Source organism: Rhinolophus sinicus, chromosome 6, assembly GCF_057876585.1.
Source record: "Rhinolophus sinicus isolate RSI-liver-muscle chromosome 6, RSI-T2T, whole genome shotgun sequence".
NCBI classification, from domain to species: domain Eukaryota; kingdom Metazoa; phylum Chordata; class Mammalia; order Chiroptera; family Rhinolophidae; genus Rhinolophus; species Rhinolophus sinicus.
The window spans coordinates 58,039,459-58,062,758 of record NC_142506.1 but is presented as its reverse complement, the minus strand read 5'-3'; the positions used below and the strand labels follow the sequence as shown (position 1 = coordinate 58,062,758).

At 45.4% G+C, this 23,300-nt stretch overlaps 1 protein-coding gene across 2 annotated transcripts in view; it reads right to left on the bottom strand.

Annotated features, from left to right (window-relative positions):
• The window catches only part of DUSP10 (dual specificity phosphatase 10), a 39,310-nt gene extending 23,134 nt beyond the window's left edge, over positions 1-16,176 (bottom strand). Inside the window, exons 1-3 of one of the 2 annotated variants that reach the window (XM_019740887.3) lie at positions 15,864-16,176; positions 15,197-15,343; positions 12,816-13,669 (exon numbers count right to left, since the gene is read on the bottom strand). In XM_019740887.3, coding sequence (XP_019596446.3) covers positions 12,816-13,626 — 811 coding nt within the window. In that variant the 5' untranslated portion in view covers positions 13,627-13,669; positions 15,197-15,343; positions 15,864-16,176. The remainder of the gene's footprint in view (positions 1-12,815; positions 13,670-15,196; positions 15,344-15,863) is intronic. The other variant, XM_019740816.3, reaches the window with a different exon arrangement.
• Positions 16,177-23,300: the final 7,124 nt, after the last annotated feature.

Sequence of the window (23,300 nt, the reverse complement as noted above, 5' to 3'; positions counted from 1 at the left end):
TTATTCCCGTGCTCCCACATCGCCCCACGATACATTTTAGCACGGGCAAAATCAAATGACCGTGGACAAGAGCTTTCAATGGGAAAAGATGCCCTTAATGCACTGTGTAGCCAGATGGGGACATCTCAGTGACCTCTGAATGGCTGGAGAGTGGGGAGGACAACAAAGCACAGGGAGGAGCTTTGGCTCACTGAGTCACCGAGCAGCCCCTCCTGGCCCTCTCGGGCCACAGTCCAGAGTCACTGCCCAGCCACCAGCTAAGTGTACCAAGTCAATGACCCCACTCTTCATTCCTTGGAAAAAGCTCTGCATTGCAAATCTAGAGAAAAAACATCATGTCACTAGTAGGAGATTGATTTCAAGGTAATTATTTAGGCAGCTTTGCAGCATCTGATTCTCAGGCCCTAAAGCATTCTCAGTTTTCTAAAATGATGCTGCTATTAATATGAAAGCTCTGTCTCTTTTAAGGGTGGCTTCCCCCCTGTTCAGCTTCTCCCAACTTTTGTAAGGGAGAGCTGCCCATCACCCTATCCTTCACTCAGTTTATTCCTTCTACTGGAGTGGGGATGGGCTTTATAGTCACCCTCAAGGTAGGAAAGAAGAGGTTCCCCTAATAAGGGCAGACAAATGCATTTTTACATAATATGTAAGATTAATTATAATAATTTCAATCCAATTCACATACTTTATCAAGGAAGACAAGCTAATTATCTGTCAGAGAATTAGCACCTATTTAAAGGGCATCTTACCTCAATTTAGCAAAAAGAACTAATGGGAATTGTCTTTCCACTCTGATGGACTTTTGTGACTGCATTTGCTTAAGCACTCAGAAGATTCCTGCAGGGCCCTAAAACTCCAGGGTTTTAAAAAAGGGGAAGGGTGGGAGACACAAACCCAAATTACCCAGCATCTGCAAAGTCTTACTCTTTCTGCTGTGAGTGTCACAATGTCCCTTTCAAAGTGTCTTCTCAACACCCTAAAACAGGGAGTGACTCATATTTATGAAACGATCACTCACTTTCACAATTGCTTTCATCTTTTAATCATACTGACTGACGCTTCCATCCTTCCTCACTCTGCCCACCAACTAGAAACCCAAGATGGACAAACACATACCGTAGAGACCATGTACTGTACACACGATCAGAATTTGTGACAAGACCTGCGATCGAGGATAACGACTTGCTTAAAAACCAATCACTTCGACAGGTAGTTGGCTCTAGTGTTCTGAGGAGAAAAGCAGGAATGAAGACGTGAAGGGAAATTGAGGGAGAGGAGGAAACATAAACCCCAGGAGGGGAGCCTGCGCTTCCATTCCTCACTGGTGGGTAGAGAAGACTCTAAACAAGGCACTCGCTCAAGGGCTGTCTCTTCTAATGTCAAAAATGGAGAAATGATCTTAACTTCATTAATAGACAAATCAGTTAAGTCAAATGGGATACATCCATAAAATAAGACATGTTATGACATTTAAAGGAAATCTGTGATGACTATACAGGAAGTAAAAGCACAGGCACTGTATAACAAAAATGAATTTCAGTTTCTATATGAGAAACTCTGCAGAATATGCACATATATGGGTAAAGAATGAAGAGACTATGTAAAAATGAAACTAGGCCAGTCAGGGGGATTCATATGTCGTCTGGTTTTTTCTTTCTAAAATTTTTTTAATATTCCAACAATGGGTATACAATTGAGTCTTTGCTGAGATATAATTTTATAAGATTTCCTTACATAGAAATAGTATACAATTTTCCAGTATGGCACTGATTCAGAAAAAAGTACTGATGTAGTTATCTGTCCACCCCCTAGAAACACTGGGTTTTCCCACACCTTTAAACAAAACAATCTAACGAGAACTGAAGACTTCCTACTTACATTGCACCAGGGGCGATGTCAATTTATTTTACTGAATTACATCCCTCCTCTATCTCTGGGGTATAAGTACATAATGATAAATTATTATTGCAGATATTTGATATTATAATCCGAGTCAATTTTTAATACATATTAGCTATTATGTGTCTGGCATTGTTCAAAGCACTTGGACATATATTATCTAATTGAATCCTCATTTAATCTCATGAGAAAAGCGTCACTACCCTCCCCATTTTGTGGATAAGAACACTGAGGCACACCAAATTTAATTTGCTCAAGTTCATGCTTCTAATCAGTGGCAAAGTCAGAATACAAACTCAGCAGTCTGGTTCTAGAATCTGTGAGGTTAACCTGCATACTACATACATTCCCTTTGCTAGAAAAGATATAAGTTCCTAATAGGAAGGCTGAGGACAAATATAAAACAGCGGACTGATTCACTGAGGACTCACTTAATAAGCTCATTACAAAGGGAAAGTGAAAGGAAACATGAAGTGACCGGGCCAAACACCGAGACCCACAAGAAATGCTTATTTAAGAACAGCTCAGATACAAACCAAAGGGTTATATTCCCACTGAGATTTAAAAAGAAATGACTGAACTGAGAGTTAGGAAACATGGAGCTGGGCCAGTTCTGCTACCAGCTACTTAGATGCTCTTGGCTGAGTAATCAGTTTCCACATCCGTAAAATGGGACAGCTGACACAAATGCTCAATAATTCTGCCTAAATGAATGCTGCTCCTAGCACAGGTTTGCAAGGGTGTACTTTGCTATGCGTCAAGGGTATCAACTATGCTTTTTCCAGGGCCTGTCCCTGCCACACTCCCAGGGTACCTGAGCTGTATTCCTAAAGCGTATTTATTGATAACCTAACTGGAGAGTCTTCCTTCACACACTTGAGGGAAAAAAAAAATCTATAGTCAATATTATTATCCACACTAATCGGATGGATAATGAATATAAACCATAAGCATCCAGATACCTTTAGATAGTAGAGTCTTTGGGATGTAGTCATACATACCCATCCGATGTTTCTTCTTACTCACTACATCTCACTTTGTCCCTGTCTTTCTTCTCACTCATGTACCTCCCATTCTAGCACGTGAGTAAGTACATTAATGTGTGCAGAGGAAGGCAGATTCGCCCTCATATCCGCAGGCTGCTAGGAGAATGTATTCTAAGGTTCTCCACATTGAAAAACGCACAGAGCAGAAGCATTGCAGCACTCTGCCCAGGCTCCACCATGCCCGAGCTGCGTGACTTTGGACAAGTGTGTGGATCTCTCTGAGTCTCGGTCGCTCCAGTGTAAACGGGAGTGTTATCAGGAGATGCAGTGCTCCGAGTAGAGTCTGGTAGATAGTCAGCATTACCTAAACGTTAGAGATCATTATTGCCGTTTTCAAACGTTTCTTCAAATTGTTACTCCTTAACAGCCTCTGTCATGACTAAAATTTGAAGGTTCCAAAAGCTGGGATATAATTCAGGGCAAGGTCACCGGCAAACCATCTCTTCTCTGAGGATACAGAGTAGGCCACTCTTCTGACCACTGAATTATCAGTTGAGGAAAAAGGGAGCGAGGGAGAAGTATGATAATTTTGAGCACCTCAGAGGTAAAGCACAGGGGAAGCCACCATTAGAATACAGCTCACTTTTAAAAAAATAAAAAGTATGTGCCTAGCCTGGAAAGGACTTGGGCTTTGAGATCTTAAGAACTGAGTTTCGATTCCTGTTCTCCAACTCACGGGTTAATAACAGGGAGAAAATATTGAAATTGCTTCTCAGATTTGCATCTGTAAAACTGGGGATCTGAAACTTGTCTCAAGAAGCAAAGCTGAGGATGAAATAAGACACATATATGACAGCCCGAGGCCTACCTAGTATATAGAAAACATTCCATAGCTATTAATGAGGTTTTTTTTTCCAAACTACCTGGAAAATAATTTTCTAATTTCAAGGAAGAAGCTAGGTTGGTCAGAGCCAGAGTAGCTACACGTGATGAAATGGGATTCTTCTGTCATATTAAAATATCATTTCATGAGAACCATAAGACCATTTTTATAAATTCTTATCATAAAAATGTGCTATTTTAATAAGACTAGAAATGCAAGACCCAAGAAAATGTCCCCTATCGTTTCAAGGAAGACTCTCTTACAAATCTGTCTAGTCTTATTATTTTAAGACAGAAGCAGACACTCTGTGATAATGAATGACAATAACACAGTCTTGAACACTGGAACCCAGGACTCAAGTCCAGTGACACTGGGAGATACTGTCACTGTGACCCTCAGAGTACCCTCTGACCTCACACTGTTCTGTTCCCTCTACTCCCCTGCCCTTCCTCCCTCCTCTCCCACTTTGTTTTTTCTTCTCTCTGCTCAGTAGCAACAGCTGGTCACATTTAGCCCAATGGTAGTGGACCACGGGGCCAGGATTCAAAGAATGTGGGATTATTTCCCCCATCGAATAAATATCAAGTATTAAAGAACTGGATATAACGTTCTGACGCAGAGTGGTGACTGCCTTCTTAACCTAGGGACACTAAGATCAGTTGAGCTGATATTATAACACGAGAGATTTCTGCTCCTCAAACGTAGGGCTGGGCCAACAGGACCCCCCCACCCCCATCAAACCCTTTCATCTACTACTTACTTCACTGAGAAATGGACAACAGACGCCTGCCAGGGGACCCAGCTGGGTGCTAAGACAAAGAAAATGAAACCCATTGTTGAAACACTCAGGAAGAGGGTGGTTTTATTTTGTTTTCCATGAAATTCAAGTCTTAGGGGGTGAAAACACGATGAATAGGCCTTCATCACAAATAAAATTAAGGGCAATACAGATAACTTGATGAATCCGCAAACCCTTTCCTTCCTGTGAGTGTCTGCCACTCTGCCAGAGGCAGAGCGTCAGGTAACAGCCTTTATCTTATATGAAAGTACCAGGCGGCACAGTTCATTTCTTTACCCAAAAGCACAGGCTCATGGTTCCTTTTTGTTTAAGTTACATAAAATATGGGTCTTGCTGGGGTGAGGAAGTGGAATGTAAACACACACACACACAGAGGGTGACAAAAAATGTATACACATTTTAAGAAAGGGAAAAACTGTATTAAAATTACACTGATGGTAACCACTTTGAGCAACTCTTGGCATTGCAGAAGTCAAAGATGACTTGTATTCCTCTTTTGTTATCGGTATATATTGAGTATTACAATTTTAATATAGTTTTCTCCTTTCTTAAAATGTGTATACATTTTTTTGGCACCCGGTGTATACATTTTCCCCCAACTTTTAAGTAATAATAGATGATACAGACATAAGCTGCAAGAAGAAAAAAAATGCTACGCTCTTCCTCTTGGCTTATGGATGAAACAGCTAAAGAGTCAAGACTTCACAATTAGAAAAGATACCACATGAACTTGCAAATAAAATGTGTATTTTTAAATGTTTTACAATAAAATTCAAGCTGTGGTTTATCCTCGTCGTTTTCTCTTCCCTCCAATTTTTCTGAATTAGTACACGATACGGATATAGAGTATACAGTATATGGAAACATAATCAATGAAAATTTGTCCAAGAGGGACCCACATGGTTTATGGGAAATAACCCAGCTTTGAAAAGACAGACTTGTGTTTTCATCCCAGCCCCGGTCCCTTAGAGTGAGTGGTTTTTAATTGTACTTGCCAATTTTCTTTTTCTAAGTAGGCCGAAATCTTGTTTTGGAAATATCATTTACAATGCTTGTTTGCTTAGCATGTCCTCTTTTCATAGATAGCATGAAGGAAAAAAATAAACACAGGCCTTGTTCCTATGACGCCCGAAATTAGGGAGGTCTAAATTACAAAGTTCCACTCTATCACAAAGATGAGAAGACCTGCCACCCCTGAGCTCCTGAGGGAGAGAGAGAACACAGATTTCCTTTTCTATTAAAAACCAACAAATACAAAAAGTCACCTCCTTTCAGATCAAGACTGTGGAAAGAAATTGTGTTGGCCCATGGAGACGTGCTTGGAAAAGGCCAGACTCTATCTTGCAAGGGGAAAAGAAAGGACAAAAAGGCCCAGTGCCACACAAATATGTACTTCCCAGAAGATGACCCGCTCCCTAAACCAGACTGTGGCAGAAGACGATGAAGAATCCATACAGGTACGTGGTCTTCAAGGTGGGAAGGATCTGGAATACTGGCCTGGTCTGGATGTGCTCTCATGCCAGCATATGGTTATTGTCATGGCAGCTTCCCCAGCCTGAAGGCTAGTGCACACCTAGAAGGAAGGCTTCAATAATATTTGTTGAGCAAATGCATGAATCTCCTTTACCCACAAGGCTGTATGTCGGTGGAGACCAACCTACCAAAAAGTCCCTAGAAATCTGAACCACTCGACACAGGCGCACATCCGGAAGTATGTTTTCTAGCTCTTCCTTAAACCGTTAAATTCCCCAGAAGATGGGATGAAATCGACGTCACTATTTGTCCCACATTTCTAGGACTTGGATAAAATATCAGGATCATGAGCTGCTGGCTTCAAAAGATCTCAGACTGAGGTCCTTAGAGTTGAAATCTGAAAACTCAACAAAAAAGGTATCAATACTCAAAATGATTGATTAACTATCTTATTTTATATTTGCATGCTATAGATATTGTTAATCACTAGATAATAACACACATGCATGTCCATCTATTGATCGGGCAAGACCTATTTTAGCACTAAAGACCAAGGCTCCAAAATTAATCATGTATGTGACCTTGAACAAGGGACCAACTTCTCTAGGCTCCATTTCCGCAGCTGCGTAATGAGAAGACCACACCCGGTCAATGGCCCTCAAACTTGGCTGCACGTTAGACTCACCAGAGAACCTTTAAAACTCCTGAGGCTCAGGCTGTACCCCAGACCAGAATCTCTGGAGGTGGGACCTGAGAGCCAAAGGTTTCCAATGGCCCCAACTGATGCCCATGGGCAGCCTGCAGTGAAAACTACTGGACGAGGGGACCGCTAAGCTGCCTTCCTGTTCTCAAAACTGGGATTCTAGAGTTGGAAAATGTGAGATGACCTCCCGTGGGATGAGGATTTCTACCCACGGTGTGGAGTGTATCCTTAACTGCCTACTTGAATTAAATTGCCTCAGCACTGCAAATCAATATACTTTCATGTCCACACTGCTCCCCAACAGTGCTGGGGCAGGGACACCTGGCTGCTGATGGTACTGAGTCTAAAGAAGCAGGGTGGCTTCTGGTGAAAAGCTCACACCTAGTTTCTGAGTGTGTGTGCCACCAGGCTGTGGCAGAAGAGTGTCAAACCTCCCTTCCCTGCCCCTGCTGTTTCCGATCTTATAGCATTACCTACCACTGCCAGGAGAAAAGTTTCTTGAACTTGTCCTTGACAAGCCAGATGGTTAACTTAACTGATCTGAACTGGGAAGGCCAAGATCATACTCATATGCTCCCACAGTACTGTGTTTAGAACAAGTTGTCATTCCCCCCACCCCCTCAAACCCTCTCCCCACCCCACACACACCCAATGTCTAATGTAAGAGGTTTTGACAGGGCATGGCAGTTGGGGAGCAGGGCCCAGGGGCCTGATTTATTGAGAGCTGTCTCTGTGCCAGGCACTTTATTTATGTCACCTCAGTTCATCCTGTGATATTGAAATTATTCCCAGTTTACAATGGGAAAAAAAAAAAAAAAAACGAAAACAAAAACTGGGGTTCTCAGAAATAACCTGGGATGCCTAAGGACACCCACAGTTGGACAGTGCAAAAGCCTAGATTTGAACCCAGTATTAGTGAGCTAACGTCGGCACACAGGGAATGAGGGGCAGATGGCGCAAGGGCAGAGATGGGGGAGAGAGCACACTTGTCTCTTCTCACTTACATTTTAATTAAGAAGGAGAATAGTGTATCCAAAGGCTCAGAGAGAGTACAGGCAACTATGAGCCAGTTCAGGGAAAAAGGTTAGGACTCACGTGAAGAACGGAGCAGGCCTTTCAATGCCGTCCCTCCTTTTCCCGCCACACTCCATCTCATCACAACTCAAAGCTTCGAGAACTTTGCAGCATGAAGCACACAGTCCCCTCCTTCCACTTACCCTCTTATAGTCAGACTGCAATCCCTCTTCCAAAAATAAATCAGCCTGATGAAAGGCCAGAAAAAGCAAAGCTGAATAGTTTTCTACGTTCATTGTTTAGTTGTGGGATAGATATATCATCACATTTTCACAAATTCCCCTACAAATAAATAATTCTAGGATAGGCCCAAATTACTCTGGCCTCTTGACCCAACATGTTTTTGTAATTACTTGGCACTCCAACTGTATGCTACTTAAATTAGGAACCAGTCACCAAGTTATTTTTAGGCCATAGTCTCTCTCTCTCTCTCTCTCTCTCTCTCTCTCTCTCTCTCTCTCTCTCTCTCTCTCTCTCTCTCCCTCCCCATACCTAGCTTTTTATTTGTACTCCTTTAGAAAAAGAACCAAAATTGTCTGTTTATTGGCATCATTATTTCTGTTCAACCAATAGTAATAATATATTAAACTACATTTTTCAGTGCTTACGATATATGAGAAAGTGTTTAGATACTTTGCAAACATTAATTCACTTAGCTAAGGAAAACTAACACTATGAGATAACTACTGTTATGCCCTCTTTTCATAAATGAGGAGACTGAGGAAGTAAGGGATTAAGCAATTTGCCCAGTAATGGGGATTGGGGTGGGGTGGGGGGAACCAAGACTAGCATTCAGACTACAACTGCATCCCAAGTACTGCCTGAATTTCGCCCCCATTTGCTCCAAGGCTAATGTCTGGATGTTACACAGAGGCTCAGAATAACAACAGCAACTTGGTGAATATACATATGTCCTTATTTCACATTTCTTAAAAAAATCCTCATAACATTCCTGAGATACAAGAGGAAGACTTTTATTCCCCCCCACAAAACAGAGCAGAAACAGAAAGAACATTTTTACAGGGTCTCTAGTTTCCGAGCACAGTCATTTGCTTTGTCGTCACACTCAATATTGCCTACAAGTGTTTACTTCAGAATCCTTGCTGACCGTGGAAGAATGTGTGCAATCTACATTTGCAATCTTCTCCTGCTCATTTCAGGACTTATGATGGAAAGTTTTATACTATAAAAATCAAACCCCCTATGTTATCAGATCTCTATGCATCCGCCTCCTGAAGTAGTTCTCTCTTCTCCCCCTGCCCTCCAATAAAAGCCTCTGGTACAGAGGCAGGGCTATGGGACACAGTCAGTCAGTCTTTGTTTTGTGACAGCACAGGGCAAGTACAGGCATGGGCCCTGATATACCCGTGCAGAAGAGGGCGCCACAGATCCCCCAGTTGTCCCCTGGAGCCCTCCCACTCAGAGGGACTGCCGCTCCGCCACAGACCTGACAGCCAGTGAGTTACAGTGCTACGTCTGAAAAACTCTCAAAAATGGGCACATGACACTGAAGTATTTAGGCGTGAAAATGTTGCCCATACAATACTATAAAATATCCCCAGCCTTATCAATTTTCCAACGTTAAGTTTAAATGTGAAACATATTTAAATGCATTAAAATGTTGTCTATACTATAAAAATATGTCAACCAAAAAGGAAAGAGAGAGCAACGAGGGAAACCATCAATAATTGTTTAATCTGGTGGTAAGTATATGGGTACTCATTATCCTGTTTTCTACTTTTCTGTTTGAAAATTTTTCCAATAAAATTGTTAAAGGCAAACAGCGTCTTTAAGGAGGAGGCAGCAATAGCTTATCTTTCTTACACAGGTAAACGACAAATTATTTCCTTTCACCCAGCCTTGCTGAAAAGGAAGGGAGTCTTGTAAACATCACAGTGAAGATGGTAGATCTCATTATAGAAAGCCCAGAATTGGTTAACCTTATTATTTAGTGTGGTTAGAAATCATGTTAAAAATCAACTTTGGATAAAACACATTCTAATTCTTTCAAAGATTTTGCAAATCCCTAAGTGTTTATTCATTTCTCCAGGGGGAGCAGAAGCACAGGTCTGATGCCATTTTTTCCCCCCTCAGGAGTTGAGAATAAAACATAGATTCAGACATTGGTCACAATAAGGAGGTGACTGACTGTAAATTAGAGCAGTCACTTAATCTCAGGGGCTTCTCTGCCTCTGATCACTTTCTTCCCAACCTGACACAGCATGACTAAAATGGCAACTGAGCAGCCGCTCTCCTTCACGGGCCAGCACCAAAAATGGAGAACATGGCATTGAAACAGGGGGACATGAAACTTGGATGGGGAGGGTAGCAACCAGTGTTTACAAACATACACCAGAGAGTCAGGTGGGCCAGCCATAAATTACCCGAGATTGTACTGAAATCTCTAAAACTAAATTAATGAGGCCTTACAAGTTTCTCTCTTACATTCTCGATACCCCCACCTGCCGCTGCTCCCCACAAAAATCACTCATTCCAAAATGGTACCACTACCACTCTTGCTAAAATAAAATCTTACTTCACCAAGGGACGGGGTTACTAAAATAAAGCTCAGCAGAGAAGTCAGACCAGGATGGTCAAAGACCTGGGAGAAGCTGCTGGCTATGCCTCCTGAGAGGCACACACCTTATCCTTCCCCTCAGTGGTGCTATGGCATTAACCTTTGGTTTGCCCGCATGAAAGGGTAGTTGGGGGCATCCTAATATTGATCGCTTTCTCTTCTTTCCCATCTTGGTCCCAATTTTAGGCCATTCCTCCAAAAGAGACCAAAATAATAATGACGACAATAGTAAATGAAGTAGATTATAGACCCTTTTGCTCCCGAGCTACGTATTTTCAACCAAATTCCCCAATATTTGAAGAAAAAGCCCCCAAAACTACAAGTAATCCAACCTCTACTACCAGCGCGCCTTCCAGGTCAACCGCCGCTCGCTGTGTGTCACCAACCCGAAAATGACGAGCCCTCTCAGAGGCCGCCCAAGGCGCCCAGTGGTGAGGTCAGCAGCATGTCTGGCTCCGCCCCATGGAGGCAATCTTACTCACTGACACAGGAACAAGCCCAGACTGCCTGCACTCTCAGTTGCATCCAAAGGAGAAGGGGAGAGGAACCCCACTTGCATCAGTAATACCCAGGAGACTCCTTCCTCGGTGGCCGACAAGCCACCACATACACAGCAATGCCCACGGCCGAATAGGAGGTAGGAGCTACAACGTCTCCTAATCACCCTCCTGTTCAAGGTCGGGTCATCTTAACGCGTAGTTTGATGCCTGTCTTCAGCTCATACAGACACCAAAGGTCGGCTTTGGCTCAACAACATCTACTCTGCATGAGCAAACAGAGGACCATCAAGACCATTGGCAATCCCTCCCCCCTCTTTGCTCCCCAAGATAAACCACTACAAATGAAAAATGTGTAGGTTATAGTTTCTCATGGGCAAAAGATGACACAAGCCAAGATCATGGTGCAAAAACAACCAGCTGGGTAAAGCTACTAGGAATCACTCAAAATCAACCAAACAAGAATATAAAGAAATAAAATACAGAGCTACACAGAGGAAATCTGCACGTATCTGTAACCCCAAGAAAATCCATGAACGACAACTACAAAATGTCTGGACACTGCAGGAACTCTCTGGATAGGACGCCCATGTTCTCCTTCCCATCAGAGCCCACCGGCCCTAAGGAAAGTTGTGTATTTGTTGAAGTTGAGTCCAATAAGAACAAGTTCAAGGGCAGTGGAGGAGGGGCATGGGGGGTTATATTAAAGGAATTCAGAACCGTATTTCCAAGAATACTACTTAACAAAGGGCAGAATGTATCACTGGGAAGATGAGAAAGAGAATGAGAGAGCTGTTTCACAAAGACAAAAGAACAAACTTGCTCACCTCAAAGGCCTGTTGCAATTTAAATATACAAGGTAGTCAAAGAAGCCCTTTGATCAACACACTTCAGGAGACTGGCTGGTGACGTGGCCCAGATGATGTCGTTGGATCCAAACACAAGAGAAGAAAGAAGATGACTACCTCTCAGTTCCATCACCCCCAGACAGAAGACACCAAAGAGGAAGAGTGGGGTGCAGTGTCCCAAGCGACAGTATCTGAGGGCAAAGAGGTACAACTGGAATGGACGCAGAATGATGGCTGCCCTACTAGGTTAGGCAACACTGTGGAAGGAGCTCAGAGAACAGTGGGTAATTCCTTCCTCCTGCCAGGGTTTAGCAACCGTGACCTCAGAGTTATTCTGCACTGAGTGTACTGGGGCAAGGGACCCACCACTCCATCTTGGGAGGAGCCATGATGCCAATGGTTGTCGGGGGAGGCCAGAGGAACAATGGGTTGGTGAATATTTCATAACAATGACTCTGTCCCCTTGGAACTTTGGCAGCGGAACAGACGTTTGGGTGAACTTCACTTTCTGTGGGGCCTTACAAGAAGGATCTCTGCCCTTCTTGAAGGTCACTTTATAAACCACATAGAATCCAACCTGGTCAGAGGGGAGAGAAAAAGGAAGCATTTCCCACAAAAAGAATTGGCACCTCTAAATTTACCTGTAGTTCACCATAGTTGGTGCTTCCTCCGTCCCATCAACTTCGGTTAAGTCTGAGACACAATAACTTTCCAATTAGCAATGGATTGGAACAGAACTACCAGACCAGGCATGCCTTGAGCTACCATCTGGAGTTACAAAAGCCCCTTTTCAGAAAGACGAGAAACGTCTGAGAGGTGAAGTGACTTGCACAATGCAAATTAGAAGGTGACTCAGGACTAGGACCCAAATCTTCCAGCTTCCAGTTCTGTGTTGCTGGGCTTCTCTCACTAACCAAAATACCTAAGAAAGGGCATGGAAGGGCAGACAAGAAGAAGGAAGTCTAGTTTGATCTTTTGTAGCCAGGGTAAGGAGGATGCTGGTACTTCTAAGAGAAAACCCCAAGTGACCCCAGGCAGCTCAGGAGTGTGCTTGGGAAGGGACAAGGGGCATTACCTTTCAACACCAGAGGTTCTTTGCCTTCTCTCTTCAGGGACTCGAGGACTACGTGAAGTGGCTGGGAGGGCATCACTCGGCTCGGCTCATTAGTATTCTCATCGTAAACTATAATTTCTTTGGAAAAGATCCTCTTGAAAGAGTCCTTGCCTTCCCTACAGGAAATCAAGTCTAGGACAGTGATTTTGCCCTGCTGTAGTCTCCGTCGGCTGATCTTATCGGCACAGTTGATGTGGACAGCTCCTTGGATGTGACTCTTGTTGTACTCCATGAAGGGCCTGCAGTCAATGATGACAGGGCCCTGGCTTGGCAGGTGACCCTTGCTGCATTTGGTCATCTTCTTTGCCAAGTCATTGGGGTAGATTATTTTGATGCTGGCTAGCTGCTTGGGGGTCCCTGCCGCAGGGCTCCCCACCCCACCCGATGGACCTAAAGAGCCTGCATTCTCATTGTTGTTGACCATCTGGGTAGCAGGGCAGGTGGTAGAGGTTCCGATGGCGGTGGTGGCGGGGCCAGCGGCAATGGCTTGGGTTGGGGCCTGACTGTCCTTGTCGTAGGTTGCCACAGTGCAGCAGCTGGCACTGCTGCATCCACAATTCAGGGAGCGGGCAGAGCCGCTGGATGAGGGCATATACGTCAGATTCGCAGCCTTTAGGGACACAACGGTGGTGGCGATGACAGAAGGGTGGCTGTTACTGCCTGGGGCGGCAGAGCCAAGGTAGCTAGAGTCTAAACAGAGGTTGAGATCTTGAGGCCGGACGGGCCTTGACAGTGCCACTACTACCCTGTCGTCTAAAGGAGACGGAGGCATGAGGAGGCTGAAAACTGGCAATTCAAGAAGAACTCAAGACAGTCTGTAAAGAAGGGGAGGGGGAAAGAAAGAATCAAGTCACGTGACACAAAAGGCAGTCTAAGCCAATCCCCAGGAGAGGCCTTTGCATCCCTCTGAGCAAAGTCATCCTAAGTGCCCTCTGTCATGCCGCTCTTGAAGCCTGAAACCCGTTTTGACAGATGCAAAGAGGATGTCAACCAAAGGACCCTCATCTCGTTGGTCCCTAAGTCTAAGGCGAAATGCATAGTCTACGCAAATGTTGAGGAACAACCTTTCTTGGACCCACATCAAAGTTCAGCCTTAGAGAAAGTAAAAGCACAAAGAATGAGAAACACTGAAGACAGAAAGGCAGGCTCTTAAGAGGCATCTATTCTGAGCCTCATCTCCTGGGCAGAAGTATACTGCACCCATCTGAGAAGGACCCATTTGTCCACCCTTGCATACTTTCCATGTCAGTCCTTACCCACTGCAAAGGCAGAGGTATGACCAAGAGCCCTGGCATGGCTCACAGAAATATACAGCAGCTAAATATACATTAGGCGTGGACGTCAACTTTCTGCAAATCAGAATGAAGGTATCCCCCTAAGTGAATCTCTTTAACTGGGAGCTATTCTTGCTTTCCATTCGACCGAGTCCTTTGAAAAGCACAACACAGTCATGTTAAAACCTCCTGTGTTTCCTCTTAGCCTCTTATAAATTAATCTGCATTTCCCCTTTCATTACAAACTGGCACCCTACAAAGAAGCCTCAAGCCAAGAAGCCAGGTCTGGAAACCCCAGCCCGGCACATCCATCACCCACCCTTTGCTCCCTCACTGCCCCCCACCCCACAGGCCCACTCCTGCCTTTAAGGAAAGGACCACTTTGAGTCTCCTCCCTCCTTCATTTCCCCAGAGGCACAGACTATGCATCCTAGAGCTTCTCTCAACGGGAGGCAGGCACTGTGCATAATATTAGGGTCCCCCACAGATATCACCTCTCTTCAAAAGTCACCCATAAAGATGACTTCCCAAATAGCTCGCGCCTGTTAAAGGGGACAGTGAAGTGTTGCCCACTAGCTCTACCTCTTGTCTCATGAGAGGGCACCTGCAAAGGGACAGTTCCATCCTCTCTGTGGGCACAGGGGACTCTACAACCCAGCCCTGCTGGCTTCTCCCCTATCAGTCATGCACATAGAAAAGAAACCAAACCCCATGCAAGAGGCACTCACCTAAACGAACTTTAAGAGATGTCTGGAAAAATGTCATCTATCATTCATCTACACACAACCGCCACCATTCTCTGACACAGAGGCCAAATGCCACAGGCAGAATCCACACACGCAGGCACACACGGGCAAGCCCCCATCACGTTCACAGATCCCCACCGACTCAGGTTTCTCTCACCCACCTTTGGATGGGAGCGAAGGATCCAATCCCTTCCCTGCCTTCCTCCCTTCCTCCTTTCTTCCCTCCCTTGCGTAGTATTTTTTTGAAGAGCAAGTACTATTCCAGGAGCTGTAACTGTTTCCCAGCTGGACCAAACGGTGCAAGTCTTTGCTGTTGTGTTACCTGGTAGGGTACGTCCCAGAATCAACAGTCCATTTCCTTGGAGAGGGATGCTTAAGCGTGCTCACGGAGACATAAGCTGGGACCCCCACCTCCACAGGAGTGCGCGACTCACACACACGCGCGGAGTGTATAAAGAGATCTGCATCCCTGCAGCAGAGGGTCGGGCGTTGATATATTGCCCGTGAAACCATCCACACTGGCCCAGGAAGCCTCCCAGAGAAATACTGAGCTATCCCTTCTCCCCCCTAGTTGTCCTTCCACCTCTAGACAGAGGCTGGGAAGAAAATTAAGTGGTCAGAGAATGCGCCTTCCCCACTCCTGGGGCACTCAACATCCCCTTTCGCAACATAGCGCACTAACAAACCCCAGGCATTTAAAACTGCCGCAAAGCATCCCAACAAACCTCATTTTTTCTTCGCCCCAAATCCAAATAGACTGCAGAGAGAGAAAGAGAGAGAGAGAGAGAGAGAGAGAGAGAGAGAGAGAGAGAGAGAGAGTAAACGCACAGGGCAGCGTGAGCCAACAGCCGGAACCCTATAACATCACCTGCTGTGTCTCCCTGTGAGCATCCAAACACACACACACACATACACACACACACACACACACACACACACCTCCTTACACTCCTTGGCTCTCACGAGTAACCGCGGTGACTTCCACTTACTTTATAAATAAGTGTAGCCCTCCACCATCTGGCGCTCCGCTTCAGTATGAATTCACACATTCAGCCCCCATTCACTTGGCTTCATTGATCTCCAGCAGTAACATAGTTACTTTCTCTTTTGCCACACTGTAAATGTAAGGTTCTGAGGGGGCGGGCCGGCTGCCGACCGACGGCGCATTCGACCAATAGGAATCCGGAGAAAGCTGACCGCTACCTCACAGCAGTCAGCGGCCAATGAGCGACAGGAGGAGGTGGAGCCGAGGGCGTGGCCTCGTCTCTTTAAGGAGGGTTGATCCAACGCTGCTTTGGGTCCTTGGTGTTATAACACGGGCGGTGATGTCATTGGCAACCAATCAAAAACTTAAAAGGGCCAGCCGGGGCCCGCGCGGAGCAGCTGCTCTCTATTTACATGTAAACCGAACCGGCAGGATGTACTTAACCCTTTCCGGGGCTGAATTGTCAATGGGCTGGACTCGCCGCTCCGGCTACAACTGGCTCTCCCCACTAGACGGGATCCCCCTGCACCCCCTCACCCGGGGACAGACCACACTCTGTCTTTATTTTTCTTTCTTACTCGGGACGGATGATCGAAAGTGTCGGAGTAACTTTCTAAGGGCAAGAGACAACGAGAACAATTACTGTCCCCAAAAACCGGGAAAACCGGGTTCTCCGAGTGGCTAGAGGTGACTTGACAAACTCTATCCCAAGACTGACGGACGTCGCCGAGACGCCTGCGTTGGGACAGACGTGAGCGCGCAGCCTGGGGCATCGCTTCTCCCGCCCGCGGTCCCGGGCCGCGCGCTGGGGGACTGGGCTCCGGCGCAGCTGGCGGGCGTGCCGGCCCACCCGCGACAGTGAGGCCCGCCCAGCTCGCAGCGGCCCGCGTTCTCCCGGCCGCCCCGCTAGTCTCCACGCCGCCGGGAAGCGTCGGCCGTCCGCCCGCCCGCAGATGTCGCTGCCCCTCCGGCTGCCCTACAGCTACCCCGAGCGGCGGTGGCGCGGCGCCCTCTGGCTCGCCGACTTCTGCGCCCGGGTCACACCACGCCCCCGCCTACCCCGTCTACTGGTGAGGATCGACCCGAAGCACGAGGGCGGCAGCGCGGAGGGCTGCTTGGAGGCGGCGGCCTGGGCTCAGGGCGGAAGCTGCGGGAGGAGCGCCTCCGGCGGTGGCACGGGCGCCACCCACCTAGGCCTGGCGTCCCTGGGCTCGCTGTACGGACCACCGCCCGCCTGCAACCATCTCCCGCCGGGCGCTCAAGGTCTCAACACCATGCCGTCAACCCCGCGCGCCTCAGTAGTCGCCCGCCACCCCACAGGGCCCCTGGGGAGTCGAGGACAGCCAGCCTTGCGCTTCTGGAACAGCCGCGGCTGGCGGAAAGGAGCCTGAACTCAGTGCAAATTACCAGATTGACTGTAGTTGGCGGAGCGTCGAGGAGGCGGTGCCGCCTTTCTGGATTCTCAAAGCGTTCGCGGACGGAGGGGTCACTGGGCTAGGCGCGCGTCCGGCGGAGAAGAGTGGGGGCGAGGCAAGCAGTCGTCAGCTGCGTCTGGAAAATCTCAGGGAAACTGCGGGAAAGTTGTCTTGCGGGTAGGAACAGGAATGGAGATGCCGAGTATCTGCATCCAAGAACCCTTAGAAAGTAGCTGTTGCCTTTTTCCTTCTCCAGGCTCAGAGAAGCAGGGGAGAAAGAGTGAAATGATTATATGATTATAGTTGAGTAAGACGTTGGAGCACGGTAGAATATTTGGCTATGATTTTTCTCTTACCAGATTGAAGGTGTTTGGAGACATACTTCAGGCTCCAGGCTTAAGTCAGCTAAGTGGCAGCGACATACTCATGTAATGGCTTTAAGTGCAGATCCGAAATCAGAAGATGTCAAACCATGGCCGGCTGGCCAGCCAGCTATACTCAATGGGCTGTTAAGAGAAATCCCCTTGGGTATCTCTGGGGTGTGTGTGGGGGGGTTATTTATACACACACTCGTACCTACATAGTTTAGCTTTCACACCAGTGTTTCAAATGGAAGTAAATACATATGTCATCTTAAACCAGAAAGGATTTTTTTGTAGCCCCCTCTCCACACACACCAACACCTACACAGTGGCAAGGGCACACCGTTTGGTCCTAACACCTTTGGGAATCAGCAAGTCCTGGCTAGGAAAGTTGGGTTCTGGATACTTTCCATAGAAATCAGAATAGAACTTCCCAGAGGGTCTACCCTGGATTTATTTGGAGCTTTAATAGCTTGCCTTTCCCTCAACATAGATAATTATTGAAAAAAAAAAATGTTCACTAACTCAGGGTTGGAGAGTTGTGGATATAGGTCCTGATTGTGACTCTCATCTGTTGTATCCGTTCATCCACAGTCATTGTGTGTATTTATCTGTGAAATGGGAATACCCCAACTCAGAAAAAAAGCCGGGGGGGGGGGGGAGTGCTCAGGGGAAAAAAAGATTGTTGACAGAAGGCATTCAGTAAAAAAGCATTATCCTTGCTTCGGGAAACGGGGTGCCTCTAGTTAAAGGTATTTAAATCTATATATTATAAATTCATTGCTACCACCTCAATATCTAAGGCCAAACAAAGTAGGGATTTATACAATTTCAGAAAAGTTCCTAACACTCTTCCTTTGAGGTCCAGAAGGGGAAAGTAACTTCAAAACGAAGTGTAACGAGATGATTACTTTATTATAGATTCAAAGTAGTGGATTATTATAATTTAGTTGACTAAGAATCTAAGCCATCCAGGCTGAACAATTGGGAAATGATGGCATCATTTCCTCATCATTTACCAAACCTGAAACATAGAATATACATGTCATTAACATACACAAAGATGTAATTATTTTCAAATTAATCCATCTCTAAGTGTGTAGTTTACATTCAAAGTATAGAGTGGTAGAGAAAAAAATCAGATTACAGATAGATATGTTTTCAGTTACTACGCTTCTAAATTTCTTTTTACATTATGAGGTGATCTTGTTCCTGTTTTTTGAGTCATGAATGTGAAAATACTACCTGAAGTACTGCCCTTAGGTTTAACTTTGTAATACTCGCCAGCCAATAGCTGTGAACTTGATCAGTATACGGACACCTGACAAAGTCTTAATGTTCAATTTTAGTCTCTAAGAAACAATGAAGCATCTTCACTGTATTTAAATGTTCTAACATGACTATACTGAGCCATATCTTTGTTCCTACAAACACCGTAAGTAAAATATCGTCTCTTTCAGTACATTGTTGTCAATCTAAAAGCTGCAGTTAACTTAGGCTGACATATAAGATATAATATGAATCATGTTGAACAAATGTATTCATCAAATGATTTCCGTTATGTGCACTCACATGGTAAAGTGTGGGGGATGATGGCAGAAGGTGGGGACTGGGTGAGAATAAGGTTTTCAAAATAATCCTCAAGGTCAAGGTGGATTTATGGAGGTACTAGGATTAAGTCAGAGAAAGGCTTAGAGAAAATATAGAAATAATAAATCCTAGGATAAACGTGATATTAAATGAGCAAGAGGTGGGGAATGAAAAAGCGAGGTGGCAAGCAGTTGAGGTCATTGAGACGAACCTGGTGGCCAACCTGGTGACACGTCCTATGACACTTTCCAGGCCTAGAGAAAGGCTGAGGAAAAGGAACCCTGAAAGAGGATGGCCACTGCAGCGTTTGCTGGGGTGACAGAAACAAGAGTGGGCCCTTCTACTTTCTCACTATGTATAACTTTGGACACAGCAGGCCTGCAGTTCTTTCCCTTTGAATTCATGGGCATGGTGCCCTTGTGACTTAGGAAGAAGCTCCGAGCCATTGAAGGTTCTACGTCTGTGTTTTCCAGTGTGGTACCCCTTGCCCCATGCGGCGACTGAACCCTGGAAATGTGGCAAACAGGAATTGAGTTATGCTCTTTGTTTAAAATCCACGCTGCGTTTTGAGAACGTCTTTAGAAAAGTAAAAGAGCTCCATTGTTTTTATGTTGATTACATGTTGAATTGTTTGGATATGTTGGGGTAAATAAAATGTTAATAAGATGAATTTTACCACTTTCTTTTTACTTTTTAGAGTATGGCTAGTAGGAAATTGGACTTGTATTGTCTACAAGTTTCTATTGGCCATGATGTTCTAGAACCTGGACTTGCTCCTTTGATTTGAGGTCACGTTGGTGCCAAAGGCATCAGAACCACAGAATGTTAGGCCTGGAAGGGACTTTAGAATTTATCTAGGCCAATGGTTTTCAAACTGTGTTAGGATGAGCCAGAGGGAGTAGGGACGCGAGTGCATGTGACTGCTGTGGGAGCCGCAGTGAGGTGGGGGAGCTCTGACATCACACGCCCACCCCCACCCCCCCATCCTTGATAGACATATATTAGGTTGGTGCAAAAGTAATTCTGGTTTTTGCAATTACTTTTAACCTTTTAAACCACAATTACTTTTGCACCAACCTAATGTTTTTATTCCTGAGACTCCAAACTCAGATGTCATTTGAAGAAAGGATTCTGGCTGGTTTCTTGGTCTGTTTTGTTCTGTTTTTCAATCCTGGCCCATCGTTTTACCTGTAAGTCCATTTGAGGTCCAGAGAATGGAGGCAGCATGGCTAAAGCCATGTAAAGATAAATAAGGCATCTAAAGGACCTCGGTATATCCAGACGCAGTACAGTCTTAACCTACTAGGAGATGCTGGGAAGTTTTGATTAATTCCTGTTGGACGTGAAGCCAGTCCTGAGGGGGGTTAGGAATGCGGAGAGTGTGCGTTTGCCTTTTGTCTGGACATCCCTCCACCGTTCGGTCAGACACAGCCTCCTGGGGTTGAGGGACAATGGGCTTTACTTACCTCTACAATTAAACACTGAACTGATTCGAAAGACCTGGCATTTGGAAAATATTAACAGGTAACACTTACAGAGCGTTTTGCTCTGTGCCAAACGCTGTTCTAAGTGATCCACACTCATATAAATCTTCACATCGAAGCTACAAAGAGGCACTGTATTAGCCTTAACTTACAGATGAGGAAACAGAAACACAGACAAGTAACCTCCCCCCACCTACCCCGCCCCAGGTCACACAGCCAGAAAGTAGCAGAGGCGACATTTGAACCCAGGCAGTCCTGCGACAAAGCACCTGCTGTTAACTAGTGTATGTTACTTAATTCATTCTCTTCGTGGGTTTTCTAAACCTCTGTCATATCCCCCTCAGCCTGCAAACTGCCAGGACACTTTTAATTGCCTGATCATAAGCATTCAGCGCTGTTGCCTCTGCTTCCTCCTGAACAGCCCAGAGTCTATTATGTCCTCACGTGGTCTCACTCTCAATACTGCATCCTCCACGTTTGGGACTGGATCAAACCTCCACTTTGTTTCCAGAATTCTCCAAAATAGAGCTCAAAAGTTTGTGGTTGCTTCAATGGCTGCTGCAAGCCGGAATGACAGGTTCAAGGCAGAGCCTATGACAAGTCTATTGCCATTAGGGATCTGGAGGATTAGGGACCCTTGCAGCCCCTAATTCAATCCTCTTCTGAATTATAAATGCAGGTATTAATTATGTCTATCTCTGGGGAACCCCACTCTTTACACATAACCTTTGTTTGTTTTTTGACCATATTCCCCAATTTCTTTTTTACCCTAGCATCTATGGAAATATCAACACCTTTCTCACTGTAACCCATCTCATTATGAGCCATAAATACACTCATGTTTTTGCATCTGTCAGCACTCTTTGCATTATGATCGTCTTCCATGCTGAGGGAATTTTTCCTCTTCTCGTTCACTGAGTTCATTAGGACCTTCCCTTTCGCTTTCAACATGGCACTCAAGGCATCCATTTCCATGTGTTCGTCTCCCTGACAAATGGCTGGGCCAGTGTTTATTGTCTAGCACGTGACTGACACCCATAAATGGCTTTTTAAATTTTTTCATCAAGGGCCTGGGCCTGGATATCAGGAAGGTCTTCATGTTTCCTGGGTCTGGGTGACATGCTTGGGAAGGAAATGCTGCTCCGATTCTGGGCAAGACGGGAACTGCGGCCGAGACGTCCTGTTTCTACTGTTCTGTGAAGGCGACCTACAGCCCCCAGATGTCCCACCAGTGGGAGTGTTCATTGTTGCCCCCCACCCCGATTTGTATGGTGAATACAGCAACCACTTTAGAACTATACTTTTAGTCTGCAAGGGCCACGAATGTACAGATGTGGTGGCTGAGTCCCTCTTCAGGTGAATTTAAGTGTCCACTGAGTGCTGAGGACTGAATTTAAGTGTCCACTGAGTGCTGAGGACTGAATTTAAGTGTCCACTGAGTGCTGAGGACTGAGTCCACAGTACTGCCCCTGAAACATTACAGGCGCTCCAATGAATTCAAGTCAGCACAGGTCAAGTCGATTCAAGTTATTCAACAGGTAAGAGAAAAAACCCGATTGAAAGTGAGGAAACTGTCAGTTCAAGTAGGAATCTTGGAATAAGTGTTATGCCATAAACTTCCAGCTCACAAAAATTTAGAGTTTAAAAGAAGATAAATAGATTGGGTCAGAAAGCGGCCAAACGGAATGCTGGAGTTGGGTTTCATTCATCTGCCAATGCCCAGAACCTGGGACGTACCAGGGGTGGGTGACGAAGCAACATGTCGCCTTTCTTTAGGAACACATGGAGATACAGAATTCACAGGAAATTAAACTGAAGCCATTGCCCTGCTTCCGTTTGTAATTCCTATTCCCAGGAACTAGGAAAACGGATGCTACTTGATATACTGCTATGCTGCACTTTAAATTGGACTAATGACAACAACCAGTCCAGTGAAATTCTTTCTCTATATTCTTCATGGAACAGAAATGCCAATAGATTCTGGTTCCCTTTTCACCACACAGTCCCAATCCTCATGTGCTACATAAATTCTCCAGAATATAGACCAGAGAAATTAGAAACTTACCATTTTACTCAGCAGGCCCATCCAGCATGTTCTCCCGATGGTTGCTTCTAGCCTTTCTAGCATTTGTGACCACTTTCCCTACAGGTAAAACTTTTTCCTTCCCACTTCCCATCCTCCAATGATCAATCCAAATTATTTGTGGAAGAAGGAAAGATGAAAAAGAAAAGAAGAAGGAAGGCAAACGGAAAACAAAGATGGCTGGCAATTTTTTGTTTTATTTATATATATATTTTTTTGCTTGTATTTTTGACCACAGGTTTGGGAAGGGTATGTTTGGGCAGAAAGAGGGCAAGATGTGGACAAGGAGAGAACACGTTGCCAATTCCAGACATTTTTGTTTTTACACGCTACGTAGATTAGGACAGAATCGGGCCACAGAAAGGGCTTGTTGAATGTTTTGCAGCCCCCAAATGTGATAGCGCTGAAGCTGTCTGGTTGCCCCCAGCAGACACTGGGCTGGGCCACACTTCTGGGATGTCTGAGTCAGAGCTGCCCCTCCAAGAGATGTACCAAGGCTGACAGCAA